The sequence below is a fragment of the Heterodontus francisci genome, chromosome 1, assembly GCF_036365525.1.
Source record: "Heterodontus francisci isolate sHetFra1 chromosome 1, sHetFra1.hap1, whole genome shotgun sequence".
NCBI lineage: Eukaryota > Metazoa > Chordata > Chondrichthyes > Heterodontiformes > Heterodontidae > Heterodontus > Heterodontus francisci.
Genome location: NC_090371.1, coordinates 60,615,149 through 60,637,829, shown reverse-complemented (window position 1 = coordinate 60,637,829; position 22,681 = coordinate 60,615,149). Strand labels below are relative to the sequence as shown.

General features: G+C 44.8%; 1 protein-coding gene across 1 annotated transcript in view; it reads left to right on the top strand.

Annotated features, from left to right (window-relative positions):
- Positions 1-1,372: 1,372 nt before the first annotated feature.
- Positions 1,373-22,681, top strand: part of cplx4a (complexin 4a) — an 89,952-nt gene continuing 68,643 nt past the window's right edge. Inside the window, exon 1 of the mRNA XM_068048010.1 lies at positions 1,373-1,539. Within this exon, the coding sequence (XP_067904111.1) occupies positions 1,373-1,539 (167 nt within the window). The remainder of the gene's footprint in view (positions 1,540-22,681) is intronic.

Sequence of the window (22,681 nt, the reverse complement as noted above, 5' to 3'; positions counted from 1 at the left end):
ACTGGGAAATATTCTTTATAGAATGTTACCATAAATGTCTTTTTTTTAAAAATTATTCTCAAAATAGCATACAATCTTCTGACTTTGTAAGCATACACAAGGCAAAAAAATTTGAAATAGTAGAATACAAGTGTATTCAATTAAATTTATAGTCTTTTATTTTACTTGCGATTATTATTTGGTTAAAATACACTGATAAACATTACATTCACTGTACATTGTGCAAATGGGAAATTGTGGTAATGCATGATGTTACTGATTGCTTTGAGTTGGGAACTTTCCAGAGAATGGCACTGGTATGAATGTGCACTGTTATGCTGTGCTGCTGTGCTTGTGGTGTATATATTCCTTTAAATACAATAGTTCTTGGAAACAGATTGCTTATCCAGCTTTGACGATCATCTGAATACAGCTAGTATCATCCTGAGATCATCCTAACAAGGGTACAGAGGAGATTTACAAGGATGTTGCCAGAACTCGAGAATTTTAGCTACGAGGATAGAGTGGATAGACTGGGCTGTTTTCTTTGGAACAGAGGATGCTGAGGGGAGATTTAATTGCGGTGTATAGAATTATGAGAGGCCTAGGTAGGGTGGTTGGGAAGGACCTATTTCCCTTAGCAGAGAGGTCAATAACCAGGGGACATAGATTTAAAGTATTTAGAAGAAGAATTAGAGGGAGTTGAGAAATGTTTTCACCCAGAGGGTGGTGGGGGTCTGGAATTCACTGCCTGAAAGGATGGTAGAGACAGAAACCCTCATCACACTAAAAAGTACTTGGATATGTACATGAAGTGCTATAACGTACAAGGCTACTGACCAAAAGTTGTGAAGTGGGATTAGGCTGGATAGCAGTTTTTTTTCTGCCAGCACAGATATGGTGGGTTGAATGGCTCCTTCAGAGCCATAAACTTCTATGATTCTAAGATGCTTTTTTTTACATAAATCTCTCTGGAAAGTGCCATGGTTTTTCAATAGTAGCAGTGTGGTCACCCATTTAAAATGAGCCACTTAAATCATGTTTATCAAATCTTTGAATTGTGACACGTTTTGCTGTTTTTGCTTAATTATTTTAACTGGAAAGAAAATACAAGTTTATAGAAATAGCCCTGTTGAAAAAATTAGCTTAAAGTATTATTAAAAATAGACAGTAGAGAATAATGATGTACAGCGTGATCTGAACCATCTGCCTCTGGAAGATTGAAGAGTTCAATGGCTTAATCCAGATTACTGAAAGCAAACCATTTTCTCAAAGGCATTTGAACAGCTCCCTGTCTTTAAAGTAAACGTCGGCCAGGACCTCTGTTCATCTTTCCTGATATATATTTTCTATCAGTAGTTTTATATCTCATTAATTATTTTATTAATAAAGGATGTCTTTTTTGTTGAAATCGATGGTGAGTGGGCAGGTGAAGAATTTAGGACTTGGAGGTGGAGGTGAAGAAAAGAAAGAAGAAGGAGGTGCTTCAGACCCTGCAGCTGCAGCAGGCATGACTAGAGAAGAATATGAAGAATACCAAAAACAGATGGTGGAAGAAAAGTAAGTTTAACAAAGACTATAAATGTGATTCAAATGATTATAATTTAATCATGTCCCAGAAACAAACAGCATCAATCCACACAAAATAATGACATGGTCTTTGTAGCATAACATATAATTTACAAAGCATTTTTGAACCTACATTTTAACACATCTGTTTGCTAGATTGTTGATGGGAAACAAAATTCTAGATTATCACTTATTTTTGAGCATTTTTGATATCAGAATGTGGATGAAAGAAAACATTTTAAACATCTCTTCCAATGCATCTTTATAGATTTGTGCTAGTAATTAGTTTTTAGACTTTTTTGGAACAACTGTGTATTCATTGACTTCTATTCTACCTCAGATAAAATTTCCGAGAAAAAACCCATATATTTCTAAAAGGTTGATATGTATTCTAGTACCTATCAGGGAAGACTTTGTTTCTATGCTCAAGTTTCCCTGTCTCCAAAAACCTTTCTGTGTTTGAGGTGTTTATGTTAAAAAACAAGAATTGATCAGCACATATTTTAAAAAGGTGTCAAAGGTATAGCATATAGATATTTAAATCTATTTAAGATCAACTGAGTAGGCACATTCATTTCTTTATTTTACAGCTTTGAAAGTTTAGTGAAATACTTTTTTTATGCTGGTAGGGGGAAAGAAGGAAAATAGAACCTTAGCATTACAAACTGACAAGTTTGAATTGCCTGTTTTTTTTAATCATAAAAAAACTGCAGTTACCTTGTGTTCAATTGTTCAATTAGACTCTGAAGCAAACATCATTTAAGAACAAAGAGCAAGTATTATGAAATTATTAAACTTCACCCTAATGTATAATGCATAACCTTTTAGGGGGTTTAGTAATTGCCAAGTTTATTAATGAAACATTGCATTTGGTGGAGTATATATGTTAAATTATATTGAATTACATTGAATCTACAGCATGTAAACAGGCTATTTGGCCTAACTGGTGTCTGCCAGGGTTTGTAATCCACATGAACCTCCTCCCATGCTATTTATCTCTTCATACCCTGCCCAAATCTCTGTATTATCTCCTCCTTCATGCATGCATCAAGCCTATCCTTAAATGCATCAAAACTATCTTCTTCAACCACTCCATGAGGCTGTGAGTTCCACACTGTTAGTGTAAAGAAACTTCTCTTCAATTCTTTATTTGATTTATTTATGGCTATTTATGCCGCCTTATTCTGGACTCCACATCCACCTGATTGAATTTCTACATAATTTAAAGGCTTAAAGACAGTAAACTTTAACCTTTTTTTTCCCTTGGAGTATCAAATTTACCATTAGTTTGTGTTGACATAAAATATGTTGACAGATAGTTCAAGCCAATTTAATGACTAATTCCTCATATGCCTCCTTCTAATTGTTGGGATATGGATTTTTTTTAAATGAGAAAATGTTAGAGCACCTCTATGTCATCTGTAATCGGAGTGTTGAATAATATACTACTTTCAGGAAGAATTATTACCCCAATGTACAGGTGCTGTTATAGATCATCTACCTACATAGCTACATAAATAAAATGTATTGGCTAGTGGGCTACAAAAATTTCAATTTGACGACACTGTTTTCTAAAAAAGTGAAATAATATTTTGACATTACGTGGCCTTCACATATTCTAACCTTTGCATTAAAGGTGCAGCATATAAGAAATATAAAGTGGCCAAGTTTTTTCATTCTGTAGTCAGATAATAATGCACCAACATATGGAGAATATGATAAAAATTAGTCATCATAAATTTTACTATCTAATTGAATCTTGTGAAGAACTAACAGAAAGAATAGACTATGGCAATGCAGTGTATGTAATATATATGGACTTTTAGAAGATACCAGTTGAGAGACTCATGACAAAGTAAGGGTGTGTAGTCAGGGGCCAGATAGCAGAATAGATTGAAAGATGGCTACCAAACAGAAAACAGAGGGAAGTTTCTCAACTGACAGGAAGTGTGAAGTGACATATGTTGATCACAATATACATAAATAATTTAGATTCAGAAATTGGAGGTGTAGGCTGGAATTTTACATTTATCGGACGGGAGCTGTCCACTGACTGAAAGGTCGGTGGCAATCCCGCCTCCACCTGACCTGGGAATCCAGACTGCATTTTACAGTCCCCAGGCCCTTAATTGGTCTGAAGCGGGACTTTCACCTCCTTGAGGCAGGACATCTCGCCCATTGGAGCTGCCGGCCAATCATCGGGATAGCACCCCTGAGTCCCAGCAGCAGTGGCCACTGCTGGGACTGCAATCCAGCATCAACAAGAAGCGAAAGGACGCCCTGGGAAAAGGTAAGCTTTTAGGGCCTTGCTGGGGTGATCGGTCAGGCCTTGGTGAGGTAAGGGTGGTCAATTGGGGGGACGGGGGCGTGTTGGGTGTTGGGGGTAGTTGGGGCATCAGGAGTGGCCCTCTGTCGGGCACAGGGTGCCTGATCATGAGTGCCCCCCCCCACCAGGCTGTAAAATGCCTGGGCCACCTGACCAGCCAAGGATAAAATCCCTGTGGCAGCGGGGGGAGGCCCTTAAGTGGCTGTTAACTGGCCACCTAAGGGCCTTGATTTGTCTGAGGCAGGCGGGCTGGTTTTCGACACCACCGGCCCGCATAAAATGGTAGCGGAGGTGGGAGTGGGTCGGGAAGCACCCCCTGAGCCTCCCAATCCATTTTATGCCACCACCCGTACCTCCCCACCCCGCCCACCCGACCCCCAACACCTGCCTGCTGTTTGGGAGGGGTGAGATTCCAGCCATGGTGTTGGAATTTGCTGATGATACCAAATTGAGTTGTATAGCTAATAATGTGGAAGCCAGCAATAAAATACAGGAAGAAATAAACTTGCAGAGTGGATGGTTAAATGTCAATTTAAATTCAATAGAGCAAGGTGTGAGGTGATTTATTTTGGTAGGAGGAATGAGAAGGCTACTTATTCCTTGAAGGATAAGAAACTTAATGGGGTAGAGGAGCAAAGAGATCTGGGGAATACAGAGATATAAATCACCCCTGTGTCTTGGGATGTTAAATTTGCTATCTAAATACAAGTTATTGCTGTTGAAAATTGAGAGAATACAACTATCAGGAAAGATTGAACAGGATGGGGCTCTTAATGCTTTAATACAAAGCATTAAATACCTTAGATTTTGGGAATTAAACAAAAATGTTTTTAACTAAAGAGGAATGTTTATCAATCTTTCTCTTTCCTTTCTAGCTATGCTTCGATAAACATTGACAAGCAATGCAATACTAGGTTATCCTGTGTTAACATCAATTGTGTAAAACCCACATCTGGTACACTTTTCAACCTGTTCATTTTTAGTTATTTATTCAGATATAATCAAGCATACAAGCTTTTTATTTAACCACGATTGAAGATTGCCATATCTGTAATCTATTCTCAAAATCACCTTTTAATTGATATCTACATTTCAATCAGGAACAGAGCAATGGAGCATATAGTCAAGAGAACACTCACAAAGCTATGAATTACTACTTTAAAAATGTGAATAATTACTTACAGTTTTTGGCAAAGTTGTACCACATCTGTAAAAACAAAAGCAAAGTACTGTGAAGAGAGAAACATAGGCCAATTAAGTATGGCAGGCTGGCTCTCCACACTGCTGGCCCAATCAGAGGGCTGGCAGCTCTGCAGCCTCGGCAGTGCCACTGAGAAAGGTGGCTGCTGTTGATTCTGCAAGGAGAATGAGAGGGCGCCCCTGCAGAGGAGTGAGAACTTTTCTTTCTCTGCCAAAGCCAGGCAGGCCCCGGAGATTTGGAGGAGTAACTCCTTCAGTGGTGGCGTCGAGGCTGCAGGGGGCCCCCTTCTTGGGCCATACAACCTCTGGCTCCAATGGACCCCCCCAGGGAAGCCGCAGGGAGGCCGCCTTTTCTTGTAGCTGGCGGCCTTCCCACACAGCAGGGGGCTGGTCCACCGCTGGTGGCCTGGGAAGATGAACCTTAATTGGGCCTTTAATTGGCTTAATTGGCCACCTGCTTCAGATGAGCGGGTGGCCAAGCCACTGCTGTTCCCGCCACTGGGAAACATCTCCAGGGGTGGGACTGCATTGGGGAGTCATCCCGACATGGCTCCCAGGCATTTTGAAGGCCCCTCTGCCTCCTAGCCTACCACCCAGGAGCCGGTAAACTCTTGCCGAGAGTTAATATTTCTGGTCAATTACCTTTCATCAGAGCATAATATGTGCATCTACCGATTAGGCACACTACAGCCTCATCTACCGATTAGGCACACTACAGCCTGCCAGACTGAACATTGAGTTCAATAATTTCAGAGCATGACAGCCCCTCATTTTACTTTAATTTTTAGTTGTTTTTTCTTTTTTCTTCTTTTTTTCTTTTTTACAACCTTTTTTTTTTTGCATTTATTTCATTTCATCTTAGTTTGTTCAGTTTGCTTGCTGCTGTTCAATATTCAGTCCGTTAACACCTATTCTGTACTAATGCTTTGTCTTTCAACACACCATTAACATATTGTTTGCCTTTGCTCCATGACCTTTTGGTCAGCTATGTGGCCTTGTCCAATCTGCACCTTCTCCTTTGTTATCTCTTGCCCCACCCCCACCTCACTTGCTTATAACCTGTGACATTTTTAATATTTGTCAGTTTTGAAGAAGGGTCACTGACCCGAAACGTTAACTCTGCTTCTCTTTCCACAGATGCTGCCAGACCTGCTGAGTGGTTCCAGCATTTCTTGTTTTTATTTCAGATTTCCAGCATCCGCAGTATTTTGCTTTTATAATATGTGCATCTTTGTTTTTTTAGTTATTCCAATTTATTATAAAATTCAAATAAGAATTTGGCATCTTACTTCATAAATGATAAGCAAGATATTTTAATCTGTGCTTGTCTAGTACACATGTAGGAGTTCTGCTGCCAGCACAATTTGTATATTTCAAACACGATTGTTTCATCGACTTGGAAAACATTGTTTCGGCTTTAATAAAATAATTTCAGATTGGTGCTGAAATACACCAAGAAAAGAAAGACTTGCCTTTATATAGCACCTTTCACAACCTCAGGACATCCCAAAGTGCTTTACGGCTAATTAAGCACTTCTGAATTTCAAATCATGCTGTGTTAACATCAGTACTGGAAGAAGAAGGAGCAATTTCACTGGGACCAGCTCCACTTAAACGGTGCTGGGACCAGTGTCCTGGCAAATCAAATAACTAGGGCTGTAGCTGGGGCTTTCAACTAAAAAGTGGGGAGGGTTCAGGTTTTTTTTATTCATTCATGGGACGTGGGCATCGCTAGCTAGGCCAGCATTTATTGCCCATCCCTAATTGCCATTGAGAAGGTGGTGGTGAGAAGGTGGTGGTGAGCTGCCTTCTTGAACCGCTACAGTCCATGTGAGGTAGGTTCACCCACAGTGCTGTTAGGAAGGGAGTTCCAGGATTTTGACCCAGTGACAGTGAAGGAACGGCGATATAGTTCCAAGTCAGGATGGTGAGAGTAAGTTTATAAATCTAAAGAGAAAAGTCAAGGCCATAGAGCAATGATAGAGCAGGTAAAGATAAGCAGAGTATGACAGGAAGTGGCGGAGAGTTTAATGGTAATACATCACTGAATAAAGGTGAAAACAGGGAAAAACGATAAAATGTTAAATTGTTAAAATTGAAGTTGCTTTATCTGAATATATGAAGCATTCATAACAAGACAGATGAAATAAGATGAATCTGAGTTGACTTGCCAATCAATCAGCACCCTTTTCTCAAGCAGTATAAATTGTTACTCCCTTTAAAATTTGGCATTCTTGCATCTGTCCTGATACGTGCAAGATGAAAAGCTTCATGATCAGGAATAAGGGAATGGCAGAGATGTTAAACAAATATTTTTGGGGGAATTTTAATTTTTTGACCCAGCAGGAGCAGGGGTGACTGGCAATGCGTGGGAAACCAGAGGTCGGGGTTTCCCCATATGGGGCTGGATGAGGACCATAGGAGCAGGAGTAGGCCATTCATCCCATCGAGCCTGCTCCACCATTCAATACGATCATGGCTGATCATCCAAACTCAGTAACCTGTTCCCGCTTTCTCCCCGTATCCCTTGATCCCATTAGCCCTAAGAACTATATCTAACTCTTTCTTGAATATATTTAATGATTTGGCCTCAACTGCTTTCTGTGGTAGAGAATTCCACAGGTTCACCACTCTCTGTGTGAAGAAATCTCTCCTCATCTCAGTCCTAAATGGCTTACCCGTTATCCTTAGACTGTGACCCCTGGTCCTGGACTCCCCCACCATTGGGAACATCCTTCCTGCATCTAGTCTGTCCAGTCCTGTTAGAATTTTGTAGGTTTCTATGTGATCCCCTCTCATTCTTCTGAACGCTAGGGCATACAAGCCTAATCGACCCAATCTCTCTTCATACGTCAGTCCTGCCATCCCAGGAATCAGCCTGGTGAACTTTCGCTGCACTCCCTCCATAGCAAGAACATCCTTCCTCAGATAAGGAGACCAAAACTGCACACAATACTCCAGATGTGGTCTCACCAAGGCCTTGTATAATTGCAGCAAGACATCCTTGCTCCTGTACTCGAATCCTCTCGCTATAAAGGCCAACATACCATTTACCTTCTGAACTGCCTGCTGCACCTGCATGCTTACTTTCAGCAACTGGAGGACAAGGACACCCAGGTCTCGCTGAACCTCCCCCTTTTCCAATCTATCGCCGTTAAGATAATAATCTGCCTTTCTGTTTTTGCCACCAAAGTGGATAACCTCGCATTTATCCACATTATACTGCATCGACCATACATTAGCCCACTCCTAGCATTGATCCCTGCGGTACCCCACTAGACACTGCCTGCCACTCAGAAAAAGACCCGTTTATTCCTACTCTTTGTTTCCTGTCTGCCAGTCAGTTCTCTGTCCATGTCAGTACCTTACTCCCAATCCCATGTGCTTTAATTTTGCACCCTAATCTCTTATGTGGGACCTTATCGAAAGCCTTCTGAAAGTCCAAATACACCACATCCACTGGTTTTCCCTTATCTATTCTACTAGTTACATCCTCAAAAAATTCCAGTAGAATTGTCAAGCATGATATCCCTTTCATAAATGATGTTGACTTTGTCCGATCCTGTCATTGTTTTCCAAGTGTTCTGCTATTACATCTTTTATAATGGGCTCTAGCATTTTCCCCACTACTGATGTCAGGCTAACTGGTCTATAATTCCCTGTTTTCTCTCTACCTCCTTTATTAAATAGTGGGGTTATATTAGCTACCCTCCAATCCCTCGGAACTGTTCCAGCGTCTATAGAATTTTGAAAAATGACCAGCAATGCATCTACTATTTCTAGGGCCACTTCCTTAAGTACACTGGGATGTAGATTATTAGGCCCTGGGGATTTATAGCCTTCAATCCCATCAATTTCCCGAACACCATTTCCCTACTAATACTGATTTCATACAGTTCCTCCTTCTCACTAGACCCTAAGTTCCCCAACATTTCTGGAAGGTAATTTGTGTCCTCCTTTGTGAATACAGAACCAAAGCATGTATTTAATTGGTCTGCCATTTCTTTGTTCCCCATTATAAATTCCTCAGTTTCTGACTGTAAGGAACCCACATTTGTCTTCACTAATCTTTTTGTCTTCACATATCTATAGTAGCTTTTACAGTCAGTTTTTATGCTCTCTGCAAGCTTATTCTCATACTCTATTTTCCCCTTCTTAATCAATCCCTTTGTCCTCCTTTGCTGAATTCTGAATTGCTCCCAATCCTCAGGTTTACTGCTTGTTCAGGCCATTATATATTTCTCCTCTTTGGATCTAATATTATCCCTAATTTTTTTTGTAAGCCACGGTTGAGCCACCCTTCCTGTTTTATTTTTGTGCCAGACAGGAATGAACAATTGTTGTAATTCATCCATGCACTCTTTAAATGCTAGCCATTGCCTATCTGCTGTCAACCCTTTAAGTAATGTTCCCCAATCTCTCATAGCCAACACGTCCCTCATACCATCATAGTTTCCTTTATTTAGATTCAGGACCCTAGTCTCAGAATTAACTCTCTCACGCTCCATCTTAATGAAGAATTCTATCATGTTATGGTTGCTCTTCCCCAAGGGACCCTGCACAACAAGATTGTTAACTAATCCTTTCTCATTACACAATACCCAGTCTAGGATGGCCTGTTTTCTAGTTGGCTCCTCTACAGTATTATTGCTAATTTGGTTTGCCCAATCTATATGTAGATGAAGGTCACCCATAATTACAGTTGTACCCTTATTGCATGCGTCTCTAATCATCCCACTTCAATGGCTTTTCCCACACTGTCCCCTTATCCCTTTATGTCATTGGTATTAGAAATCTGTCAATGTCTACTTTAAACATACTCAATGACTGAGTTTCCACAGCCCTCTGGGGTACAGAATTCCAAAGATTCACAACCCCCTGAGTAAAGAAATTTCTCCTCGTCTCTGTTCTATTTGTCTTCCCCCTTATTTTGAAATTGTGTCCCCTGGTTCTAGGCCTCCAACTAGGGAAAACATCTTACTTGCATCCACCCTGTCTATCCCTTCAAGTATTTTGTAGGTTTCAATGAGATCACTTCTCATTCTTCGTAACTCAAGAGAATACAGGCCCAGTTTTCCCAATCTCTCTTCATAGGATAGTCCCGCCATCCCTGGAACAAGTCTGGTGAACCTCCATTGCACTACCTCTATGGTAATCATATCCTTCCTAAGGTAAGGGGACCAAAACTGCATACAGTACTCCAGGTGCATCGAACAAGGTTTATTTATTTTTATTTTATTTATTTAGAGATACAGCACTGAAACAGGCCCTTCGGCCCACCGAGTCTTTTTTCTTATTCATTCATGGGATGTGGGCATCACTGGCCAATCCAGCATTTATTGCCCATCCCTAATTGCCCTTGAGTAGGTGCTGGTGAGCTGCCTTCTTGAACCACTGCAGTCCATTTGGGGTAGGTATACCCACAGTGCTGTAAGGAAGGGATTTCCAGGATTTTGATCCAGCGACAGTGAAGGAACAGCGATATAGTTCCAAGTCAGGATGGTGTGTGACTTGGAGGGGAACTTGCAGGTGGTGGTGTTCCCATGTATGGTCTGCCCTTGTCCTTCTAGTTGGTAGAGGTCGCGGGTTTGGAAGGTGCTGTCGAAGGAGCCTTGGTGCATTGCTGCAGTGGATCTTGTAGATGGTACACACTGCTGCCACTGTGCTTCGGTGGTGAAGGGCGTGAATGTTTGTAGATGGGGTGCCAATCAAGCGGGCTGCTTTGTCCTGGATGGTGTCGAGCTTCTTGAGTGTTGTTGGAGCTGCACCCATCCAGGCAAGTGGAGAGTATTCCATCACACTCCTGACTTTTGCCTTGTAGATGGTGGACAGGCTTTGGGGAGTCAGGAGGTGAGTTGCTTGCCGCAGGATTCCTAGCCTCTGACCTGCTCTTGTAGCCACGGTATTTATATGGCTACTCCAGTTAGTTTCTGGTCAATGGCAGCCCCTAGGATGTTGATAGTGGGGGATTCAGCGATGGTAATGCCGTTGAATGTCAAGGGGAGATGGTTAGATTCTCTCTTGTTGGAGATGGTCATTGCCTGGCACTTGTGTGGCGCGAATGTTACTTGCCACTTATCAGCCCAAGCCTGGATATTGTCCAGGTCTTGCTGCATTTCTACACTGACTGCTTCAGTATCTGAGGAGTTGTGAAAGGTGCTGAACATTGTGCAATCATCAGCGAACATCCCCACTTCTGACCTTATGATTGAAGGAAGGTCATTGATGAAGCAGCTGAAGATAGTTGGACCTGGGACACTACCCTGAGGAACTCCTGCAGTGATGTCCTGGAGCTCAGATGATTGACCTCCAACAACCACAACCATCTTCCTTTGTGCTAGGTATGACTCTAGCCAGCGGAGGGTTTTCCCCCTGATTCCCATTGACCTCAATTTTGCTCGGGCTCCTTGGTGCCATATTCAGTCAAATGCTGCCTTGATGTCAAGGGCAGACACTCTCACCTCACCTCGAGTTCAGCTCTTTTGTCCATGTTTGAACCAAGGCTGTAATGAGGTCAGGAGCTGAGTGGCCCTGGCGGAACTCAAGCTGAGCGTCACTGAGCAGGTTATTGCTAAGCAAGTGCCGCTTGATGGCACTGTTGATGACACCTTCCATCACTTTACTGATGATTGAGAGTAGGCTGATGGGGCGGTAATTGGCCGAGTTGGAATTGTCCTGCTTTTTGTGTACAGGACATATCTGGGCAATTTTCCACATTGCAGGGTAGATGCCAGTGTTGTAGCTGTACTGGAACTGCTTGGCTGGGGGCGCGGCAAGTTCTGGAGCACAGGTCTTCAGTACTATTGCCGGAATATTGTCAGGGCCCATAGCTTTTGCAGTATCCAGTGCCTTCAGTCGTTTCTTGATATCATGTGGAGTGAATCAAATTGGCTGAAGTCTGGCATCTGTGATGCTGGGGACTTCAGGAGGAGGCCGAGATGGATCATCAACTCAGCACTTCTGGCTGAAGATTGTTGCAAATGCTTCTGCCTTATCTTTCGCACTGATGTGCTGGGCTCCCCCATCATTGAGGATGGGGATATTTGTGGAGCCTTCCTCCAGTTAGTTGTTTAATTGTCCACTACCATTCACGGCTAGATGTGGCAGGACTGCAGAGCTTAGATCTGATCCGTTGGTTATGGGGTCGCTTCACTCTGTCTATCGCATGCTGCTTACGCAGTTTGGCATGCAAGTAGTCCTGTGTTTTAGCTTCACCAGGTTGACACCTCATTTTGAGGTATGCCTGGTGCTGTTCCTGGCATGCCCTCCTGCACCCGTCATTGAACCAGGGTTGGTCTCCTGGCTTGATGGTAATGGTAGAGTGGGGGATATGCCGGGCCATGAGGTTACAGATTGTGGTTGAGTACAACTCTACTGCTGCTGATGGCCCACAGTGCCTCATGGATGCCCAGTTTTGCATTGCGAGATCTGTTTGAAATCTATCCCATTTAGCACGGTGATAGTGCCACACAACACGATGCACGGTATCCTCAATGTGAAGGCGGGACTTTGTCTCCACAAGGACTGTGCGGTGGTCACTCCTACCAATACTGTCATGGACAGAAGCATCTGCAGCAGGCAGATTGGTGAGGACGAGGTCAAGTATGTTTTTCGCTCGTGTTGGTTCCCCCACCACCTGCCGCAGACCCAGTCTAGCAGCTATGTCCTTTAGGGCTCGGCCAGCTCGGTGAGTAGTGGTGCTACCGAGCCACTCTTGGTGATGGACATTGAAGTCCCCCACCCAGAGTACATTTTGTGCTCTTGCCACCCTCAGTGCCTCCTCCAAGTGATGTTCAACATGGAGGAGTACTGAGTCATCAGCTGAGGGAGGGCAGTAGGTGGTAATCAGTAGGAGGTTACCTTGCCCATTTTTGATCTGATGCCATGAGACTTCATGGAGTCCGGAGTCAATGTTGAGGACTCCCAGGGCAACTCCCTCCCTACTGTATACCACTGTGCCACCACCTCTGGTGGGTCTGTTCTGCCGGTGGGACAGGACATACCCAGGGATGGTGATGGCAGTGTCTGGGACATTGTCTGGAAGGTATGATTCCGTGAGTATGATTATGTCAGGCTGTTGCTTGACTAGTCTGTGGGACGGCTCTCCCAACTTTGGCACAAGCCCCCAGATGTTAGTAAGGAGAACTTTGCAGGGTCGACAGGGCTGGGTTTGCCATTGTCATTTCCGGTGCCTAGGTCGATGCCGGGTGGTCCGTCCGGTTTCATTCCTTTCGATTGACTTCGTAGCATTAGGTACAACTGAGTGGCTTGCTAGGCCATTTCAGAGGGCATGTGAGAGTCAACCACATTGCTGTGGGTCTGGAGTCACATGTAGGCCAGACCAGGTAAGAACAGCAGATTTTCTTCCCTAAAGGACATTAGTGAACCAGATGGGTTTTTACAACAATCGACAATGATTTCATGGCCATCATTAGACTGGCTTTTAATTCCAGATTTATTAATTAAATTCAAATTCCACCTTCTGCTGTGGTCGGATTTGAACCCATGTCCCCAGAGAAATACCCTGGAACTCTGGGTTACTAGTCCAGTGATAATTTCACTATGCCACTGCCTACCCATCTGTGCCGATCAACAACCCATTTTATACTAATCCTACATTAACCCCATATTCCCTACCACCTACCTACACTAGGGGCAATTTACAATAGCCAATTTACCTATCAACCTGCAAGTCTTTGGCTGTGGGAGGAAACTGGAGCACCCGACAGAAACCCACACTGTCACAGGGAGAACTTGCAAACTCTGCATAGGCAGTACTCAGAACTGAACCTGGGTCGCTGGAGCTGTGAGGCACTAACCACTGCGCCACTGTGCCGCCCCAATTCTATACAATTGAAGCAAGACTTCACAACTCCTGTACTCAATCCTCTTGTGATAAAGGCTAACATACATTAGCTTTCCTAATTGCTTGTTGCACCTGCATGTTAGCTTTCAGTGACTTCTTGCCGAGAACACCCAGGTCCCTTTCTAATCTCTTACCACTGAAGAAATACTCTGCATATCTATTCCTCTTACCATAATGGATAGCCTCACAATCTCAGCAAAAAATGGCGGCCTGCCTGAGCGGGCCACACGCCAAAGAGCCGCCGCGATCTTAAGCTTGGCGGCTCATTGAACAAGTCGGGGCAGCCTCCCCAATCACGTGGAGGGAATGGGCTGTCCATCTCCCGGCAATGGAATTAGCTGCCTGTGTGCAGGCACTGACGCCGTTTTTAAAGGGTAGCCAGCCCTGCCGGCTTATTTAAATATTTAAAGAAATATACACCAAAATTAAATAAATACATTTCTTTTGTCCTTTCTCACCCATCCCCCATAACAATTACGATAACTATTTGCCCTTCCCCACCAAACTGCACAAAGTTTAAGGTTCAGCCCTTCCCACCATCCCCTGCGCCCATTACATGTATTTGACCCTGTTCCCCCTCCCACCCCCCCCAACCCACCACACTGATAAACTTACCTCCCCCCACCCCTCCCCATCAGTGTCATTCCTCGTTTCCCCAGACAGGGATCTGAAGGTGCAGGAGTGCCGGCTGCCATGCTGAAGATCGCGGTGGGCCCTCAAGATCTAAGATAAGCATATACAAATTAATTAATTTTATTGATTTGAATATTCAAATTGTAGTCCCGTCACTCAGTGGCGGGGATGCTGCCACAGAGCCTTGCCGCCACCAGGAGGATCGGGCCGGGCCCTGCCAGCGTCAAGGTCGGTGGTGGGCCTCATTAGGAGTCATCTTCAGACCCCTCCCCCTGCCGTGGATCACGACGTCAAGGGCTTTTTAAAATTCAGCCCATGTTGTGGGGATTTAAAACCACAATGAGTGTGTGACGTCACTGACTGATTCCCTGCCCAGAGGTCAGCTTGATTTCCAGTTGGGCAGGGAATGCAGGAGAAGAGGCCACAGGATCAGGTAGGTCCAAGTCCCAATCCCTGAACCCGGTGGGAGGTGGGGTCCGAAACAGGTATGGGGAGGGATCCGCTCCTGGGGCAGAGATGACTGATCCCTGAGTTGGTGTGTATCGGAGGCTTTGGGAAGATCAGAGGCCTCAGGGGATAGGGGGTGGAGGTCGGAGCCTAAGGTAGGGAGGTCTGAGGAAAATCAGAGGGGCCATTGGGGTATTGGATCATGGTGCAGGTCAGGGTGTGGGCTGTGTGTGGAGGAAGGGCGGTGTGGGGGACAGGGGTGTTGGTGAGGCAGGTATGCTGGATTCACCAGTTAAGTGGAAAGGCACTTACCTCCTAAATCCAGCAGTCCTCATCTTCCTGTAGCTGTCAGGTTTGACGAAATCCATTATTACGGAGTAACAGTGCACTTGGAAAATCTTAAATGATTAGGCAGAATCAACATGGTTTTGTGAAAGGGACATTGTGTTTGACAAATCTATTAGGAGTTTTTTGAGAATGTAACTAGCAGTCAGATAAAGGGGAACTGGTGTACTTGGATTTTCAAAAGGCTTTCTATAAGGTGCTACATGATGCTCATGGGATCAAGGGCAATACATTAGCATGACCAAATGATTACCTTCCGGGAGCGGAGCGGAGAGGACCGGAGTGGACCTGTGGGGAGAACGCCAGGAGTGGAGCCTATAGATCGACCCCGAGGATCGAGGCCCAGTGTCTTACCTTCCGGGAGTGGAGCAGAGAGGACCGGAGTGGACTTGTGGGGAGAACGCCGGGAGCGGAGCCTATAAATCGACCCCGAGGATCGAGGCCCAGTCTCTTACCTTCTGGGAGCAGAGCGGAGAAGAGCTCTTCCAGCACACCGGAGTTTTGAAAAAAAAGGCAAACAGTGACGTCAGAGGAGAGCTGCAAGGTGATTGGTTGGTGAGTAACAGCTGTTAGAATATCTTAAAAAAATAAGGGGAAAGTTGTTTTTTTTTGTTGGAAAAAAAATCTCTGGTGATAAGGTGAGTGTTTTTTTTTAAGGACTTTAGAATGAAGTGGGTAAAACAAGGCCCCGAGTATTATTAGTATTTTTTAATGAAGGGAGTAACTAGTTAACCTAAGGGTAAGTCATGGCAGGAGAGCTCAGCCCCGTGAAATGTTCCTCCTGCGCTATGTGGGAAATCAGGGAAGCTTCCAGTGTCCCTGACGACCATGTGTGCAGCAAGTGTATCCATCTGCAGCTACTGGCTACCCGCATTACGGAGCTGGAGCTGCGGGTGGATTCACTGTGGAGCATCCGCGATGCTGAGTAAGTCGTGGATAGCACGTTTAGTGAGGTGGTCACACCACAGGTAATGGCTGCACAGGCAGAAAAGAGATAGGTGACCACCAGACGGAGTGGTAGGTGCAGGCAGGTAGTGCAGGAGTCCCCTGTGGCCATCCCCCTCTCAAACAGATATACCGCTTTGGATACTGTTGGGGGGGATGACCTCACAGGGGAAAGCAGCAACAGCCAAGTTCGTGGCACCACGGAGGGCTCTGCTGCACAGCAGGGGAGGAAAAGGGTTGGAAGAGCTATAGTGATAGGGGATTCTATCGTAAGGGTTGCAGATAGGCGTTTCTGTGGCCACAAACGAGACTCCAGGATGGTATGTTGCCTCCCTGGTGCTCGGGTCAAGGATGTCTCGGAGCGGCTGCAGGACATTCTGAAAGGGGAGGGTGAGCAGCCAGAGGTCGTGGTCCATATTGTTACTAACGACATAGGCAGGAAGAGATGAGGTCCTGCAAAGTGAATATACGGAGTTAAGCAGAAGGTTAAAAAGCAGGACGTCTAGGGTTGTAATCTCAGGATTACTCCCCGTGCCACGTGCTAGTGAGGGTAGGAATAGAAGGATTAGGCAAATGAATGCGTGGCTGAAGAGTTGGTGTAGGTGGGAGGGCTTCAGCTACTTGGATCATTGGGATCTCTTCTGGTGCAGAGGTGACCTGTACAAGAAGGACGTGTTGCATCTAAACTGGAGGGGGACCAATATCCTTGCGGGGAGGTTTGCTAGTACTACTCGGGAGGGTTTAAACTAGTCTTGCAGGGGGGTGGGACCCAAAGTAGTAGTCTCTCAGATGAGATAGTTGAGGCAAATGTAGAGGTTAAAGCAAGCAAGTCCAGTAGGCAGGCTGGGCAGGGGTAGGACAGGGAGCGTGGAAGGTCTGGTAGGCTAAGCTGCATTTACTTTAATGCAAGAAGCCTTACAGGTAAGGCAGATGAACTCAGAGCATGGATCGGTACATGGGATTGTGATATTATAGCTATTACAGAAAAGTGGTTGAGGGATGGGCAGGACTGGCAGCTCAATGTTCCGGGGTACCGATCCTTCCGGCGTGACAGAGGTGGAGGTAAGAGAGGAGGGGGAGTTGCACTATTGATTAGGGAGAACATCACGGCAGTACTTGGAGAGGATATCCCAGGGGGAATGTCCAGCGAGGCTATATGGGTAGAACTTAGAAATAAGAAAGGGGCGATCACTTTGATGGGATTATACTATAGACCTCCCAATAGTCAGAGGGAAATCACAGATAGGTGTAGGAATTATAGGGTTGTAATAGTAGGTGATTTTAACTTCCCTAATATTAACTGGGACTGCCTCAGTGCTAAAGGATCAGATGGGGAAGAATTTGTTAAGTATGTCCAGGATAGTTTTCTGAAGCAGTATGTGGGTGGCCCTACGAGAGAAGGGGCTACACTCGACCACCTCTAAGGAAATGAGGATGGGCAGGTGGTTGATGTGTCAGTGGGGGAGCACTTTGGGACCAGTGGCCATAACTCTATTAGCTTCAAGATAGTTATGGAAAAGGAAAGGACTGATCCTCAGGTTGAAGTCCTAAATTGGGGGAAGGCTAATTTCGATGGCATCAGACAGGAACTCTCAAAAGTTGAATGGGAGAGGCTGTTTACAGGTAAAGGGACGTCTGGCAAGTGGGAGGCTTTTAAAAGTGAGATAGGAAGAGTTCAGGGCTGGCATGTTCCTGTTAGATGGCAGGGCAAGGCTGGCAAGTTCAGGGAACCTTGGTTGATGAGGGATATTTAGGGTCTGGTCAAGACAAAGAAGGAGGCATATGTCAGGTATAGGCAGCTGGGATCGATGAGTCCCTCGAGGAGTATAGGGGATGTAGGACTACACTTAAGAAGGAGATTAGGAGGGCAAAAAGGGGCCATGAGATTTCCCTGGCAGATAAGATAAAGGAGAATCCTAAAAGATTCTATAAGTATATTAAGAGTAAAAGGGCAGCTAGGTCCATTTAAGGATCAGTGTGGTAATCTATGTGTGGAGCCACGGGAAATGGACGAGGTCATAAATGAATATTTCTCGTCCGTATTTACCGTGGAGAAGGTCATGGAAGCCAATGAGTTCAAGGGAGGGAACACTGATATCCTGGAGCATATGAACATTACAAAGGAGGAGGTGTTGGAGGTATTGAAGCACATTAAGGTGGATAAATCCCAAAGGCCTGGCCAGGTGTATCCTAGGATGCTACCGGAAGCAAGGGAGGAGATTGCTGGGGCCCTGGCAGAGATTTTTGTATCATCGTTAGCCATGGGTGAGGTATTGGAAAACTGGAGGAAAGCTAATGTTGTGCCTTTATTTAAGAAGGGCAGCAGGGATAAGCCAGGGAACTACAGGCCGGTGAGCCTTACATCAGTGGTGGGAAAGTTATTGGAAGGGATTCTGAGAGACAGGATTTATATGCATCTGGAAAGGCGTGGTCTGATTAGGGATAGTCAGCATGGCTTTGTGTGTGGGAAATCATGTCTCACGAATTTGATTGAGTTTTTCGAGGAGGTGACCAAGAGGATTGACGAGGGCAGGGCGATGGACGTTGTCTACATGGACTTTAGCAAGGCCTTTGACAAGGTCCCGCATGGTAGGTGGTCCAGAAGGTTTGAACACATGGGATCCAGGGTAAGCTAGCAAATTGGATACAAAATTGGCTTGGTGATAGGAGGCAGAGGGTGGTAGTGGAGGGTTGTTTTTCAGATTGGAGGCCGGTGACCAGTGGTGTGCCGCAGGGAGCGGTGCTGGGCCCTCTGTTGTTTGTCATATATATTAATGACTTGGATGTGAATGTAAGGGGCATGATTAGTAAGTTTGCAGATGACACCAAAATTGGTGGTATAGTGGACAGTGAAGAAGGTTGTCTAAGGTTACAACAGGACATAGATCAACTGGGAAAGTGGGCAAGGGAATGGCAAATGGAATTTAATGCAGACAAGAGTGAAGTGATGCATTTTGGGAAGTTAAACCAGGGCAGGACATATACAGTGAATGGCAGGGCCCTGGGGGAGTGTTGTTGAGCAGAGAGATCTTGGGGTGCAAGTACATAGTTCCCTGAAAGTGGCAACACAAGTAGACTGGGTGGTGAAGAAGGCATATGGCATGCTTGCCTTCATCGGCCGAGGCATTGAGTACAAGAGTTGGGACGTCATGTTACAGTTGTACATAATGTTGGTTAGAAAATAGGAGCAGGATTAGGTCATTCGGCCCTTCAAGCCTGCTCCACCATTGAAAAAAGATCATGGCTGATCGTCTAATTCAGTACCCTGTGCCGCTTTTCCCCCATAATCCCTTGATCCCTCTGGCATTAAGAAATACATCTATCTCCTTCTTAAATATATTTAATGCCTTGGCCTCCACTGCCTTCTGTGGTAGAGAATTCAGGTTCACCACCCTCTGAGTGAAGAAATTTCTCCTCATCTCAGTTCTAAATGGCATACACCGTATCCTGAGACTGTGAGGTAAGGTAAGGGCCTGCTTCAGTATTGCTTGTGGGTCAGCAGGAATGCTTCCCCACCCTTTCAAGGAAGACTTTGGTCTCCCTCAGTGCTCCCAATCATGGCCTGTCTCCCCCCACCGATGTGGTCTCCCACCACACGCCCCCTCCTGATCACAGGATCTTTTCCCCTTCCTAATCGCGGGCTCATTCCCCACTCCCGATCGCAAGCTCTCTCTCCCCTCCCGATCGTGGGCTCTTGCCCCTCTCCCAATCGTGGGTTCTTCCCCCCCACTGAATCGTGGTCTTTCTCCCTCCCCCTGGTCATGGGCTATCCTCCCTTCTGCTCCCTTCTCCCCAATCCCAGTCATTGGCTCTCTCCCCTCTCATGAACTTTATCCCCCATTTCGATCAATGCAGCTCGCTCCCCACTCACGATCAATGCCTTCCTCCTCTCCTGATCGCCTGCTCTCTCCCTCCTCCTGATTATAGCCTGTTCCAGCTCCCAATCATGGCTTCCTCTCCTCCCAATTGCAGTCTCTCTCCCCCCACTTGTCATGGCCTCTCGGTAACCGTTCCCAGGCTGTCCGTTTGTCCAGTCGGCACTGTTAATGAAGCCCTGCCATTATTTCACTAAGACCTCCGTATCCCCAATCATTCTCGATTTCTTTGGTCATTTTCAACTCTTCTGCACTGACCCCTCTTCTCCACAAATATCAGGGACAACGGTGTCCCACAAAGGTTATACCTGAGGAAGAGCCACATTCACAATACAATGTTCTCCTTTAATACTGCTTTGCATTTTGAGTGTTTGGTGTTTTTGTTCCTAGAAACATAGAAACATAGAAAAAAAGGAACAGGAGTAGGCCATTCGGCCCTTCAAGCCTGCACCGCCATTCAATATGATTATGGCTGATCATCCAAATTTAGTAACCTGTTCCCGCTTTCTCCCTGTATCCCATGATCCCATTAGCCCTAAGAACTATATCTAACTCTTTCTTGAATATATTTGATGATTTGGCCTCAACTGCTTTCTGTGGTAGAGAATTCCACAAGTTCACCATTCTCTGGGTGAAGAAATCCTTCCTCATCTCACTCCTAAATGGCTTACCCCTTATCCTTAGACTGTGACCCCTGGTCCTGGACTTTCCCGCCATCAGGAACATCCTTCCTGCCGAGTCTGTCCAGTCCTGTTAGAATTTTGCAGGTTTCTATGAGATCCCCTCTCATTCTTCTGAACTCTAGTGAATACAAGCTTAATTGACCCAATCTCTCTTCATATGTCAGTCCTGCCATCCCAGGAATCAGTCTGGTGAACCTTCGCTGCACTCCCTCCATAGCAAGAACATCCTTCCTCAGATAAGGAGACCAAAACTGCACACAATACTCCAGATGTGGTCTCACCAAGGCCTTGTATAATTGCAGCAAGACATCCTTGCTCCTGCACTCGAATCCTCTCGCTATGAAAGCCAACATCCCATTTGCCTTCTTAACTGCCCACTGCACCTGCATGCTTACTTTCAGCGACTGGTGCACAAGGACACCCAGGTCTCGCTGAACTTCCCCCTTTCCCACTCTATCGCCATTCAGATAATAATCTGCCTTTCTGTTTTTACCACCAAAGTGGATAACCTCACATTTATCCACATTATACTGCATTTACCATGTATTTCCCCACACACTCAACCTGTCCAAATCACACTGGAGCTTCTCTGCATCCTCCTCACAGCTCACACTCCCACCCAGCTTTGTGTCATCTGCAAACTTGGATATATTACAGTTAATTCCCTCATCTAGATCATTAATATATATTGTGAATAGCTGGGGTCCTGGCACTGATCCCTGCGGTACACAATTAGTCATTGCCTGCCACTCGGAAAAAGACATGTTTATTCCTATTCTTTGCTTCCTGTCTACCAACCAGTTCTCTATCCATGTCAGTACCTTACCCCCAATCCCATGTGCTTTAATTTTGCACCCTAATCTCTTATGTGGGACCTTATCGAAAGCCTTCTGAAAGTCCAAATACACCACATCCACTGGTTCTCCCTTATCTATTCTACTAGTTACATCCTCAAAAAATTCCAGTAGATTTGTCAGGCATGATTTCTCTTTTGTAAATCCATGTTGACTTTGTCTGATCCTGTCACTGTTTTCCAAGTGCTCTGCTATTACATCTTTTATAATGGCCTCTAGCATTTTCCCCACTACTGATGTCAGTCTATAATTCCTTGTTTTCTCTCTACTTCCTTTTTTAAATAGTGGGGTTATATTAGCTACCCACCAATCCCTTGGAACTGTTCCAGAGTCTATAGAATTTTGAAAAATGACCAGCAATGCATCTACTATTTCTAGGGCCACATCCTTAAGTACTCTGGGATGTAGATTATCAGGCCCTGGGAATTTATTGGCCTTCAACCCCGTCAATTTCCCGAACACCATTTTCCTACAAATACTGATTTCATACAGTTCCTCCTTCTCACTAGACCCTATGTTCCCCAACATTTCTGGGAGGTAATTTGTGTCCTCCTTTGTGAATACAGAACCAAAGCATGTATTTAATTGGTCTGCCATTTCTTTGTTCCCCATTATAAATTCCCCCGTTTCTGACTGTAAGAGACCCACATTTGTCTTCACTAATCTTTTTCTCTTCACATATCTATAGAAGCTTTTAGAGTCAGTTTTTATGTTCTCTGCAAGCTTACTGTCATACACTATTTTCCGCTTCTTAATCAATCCCTTTGTCCTCCTTTGTTGAATTCTAAATTGCTCCCAATCCTCAGGTTTGCTGCTTGTTCTGGCCATTTTATATTTCTCCTCCTTGGATCTAATAGTATCTCTAATTTCTTTTGCAATCTACGGTTGAGCCACCCTTCCTGTTTTATTTTTGTGCCAGACAGGAATGAACAATTGTTGTAATTCATCCATGCACTCTT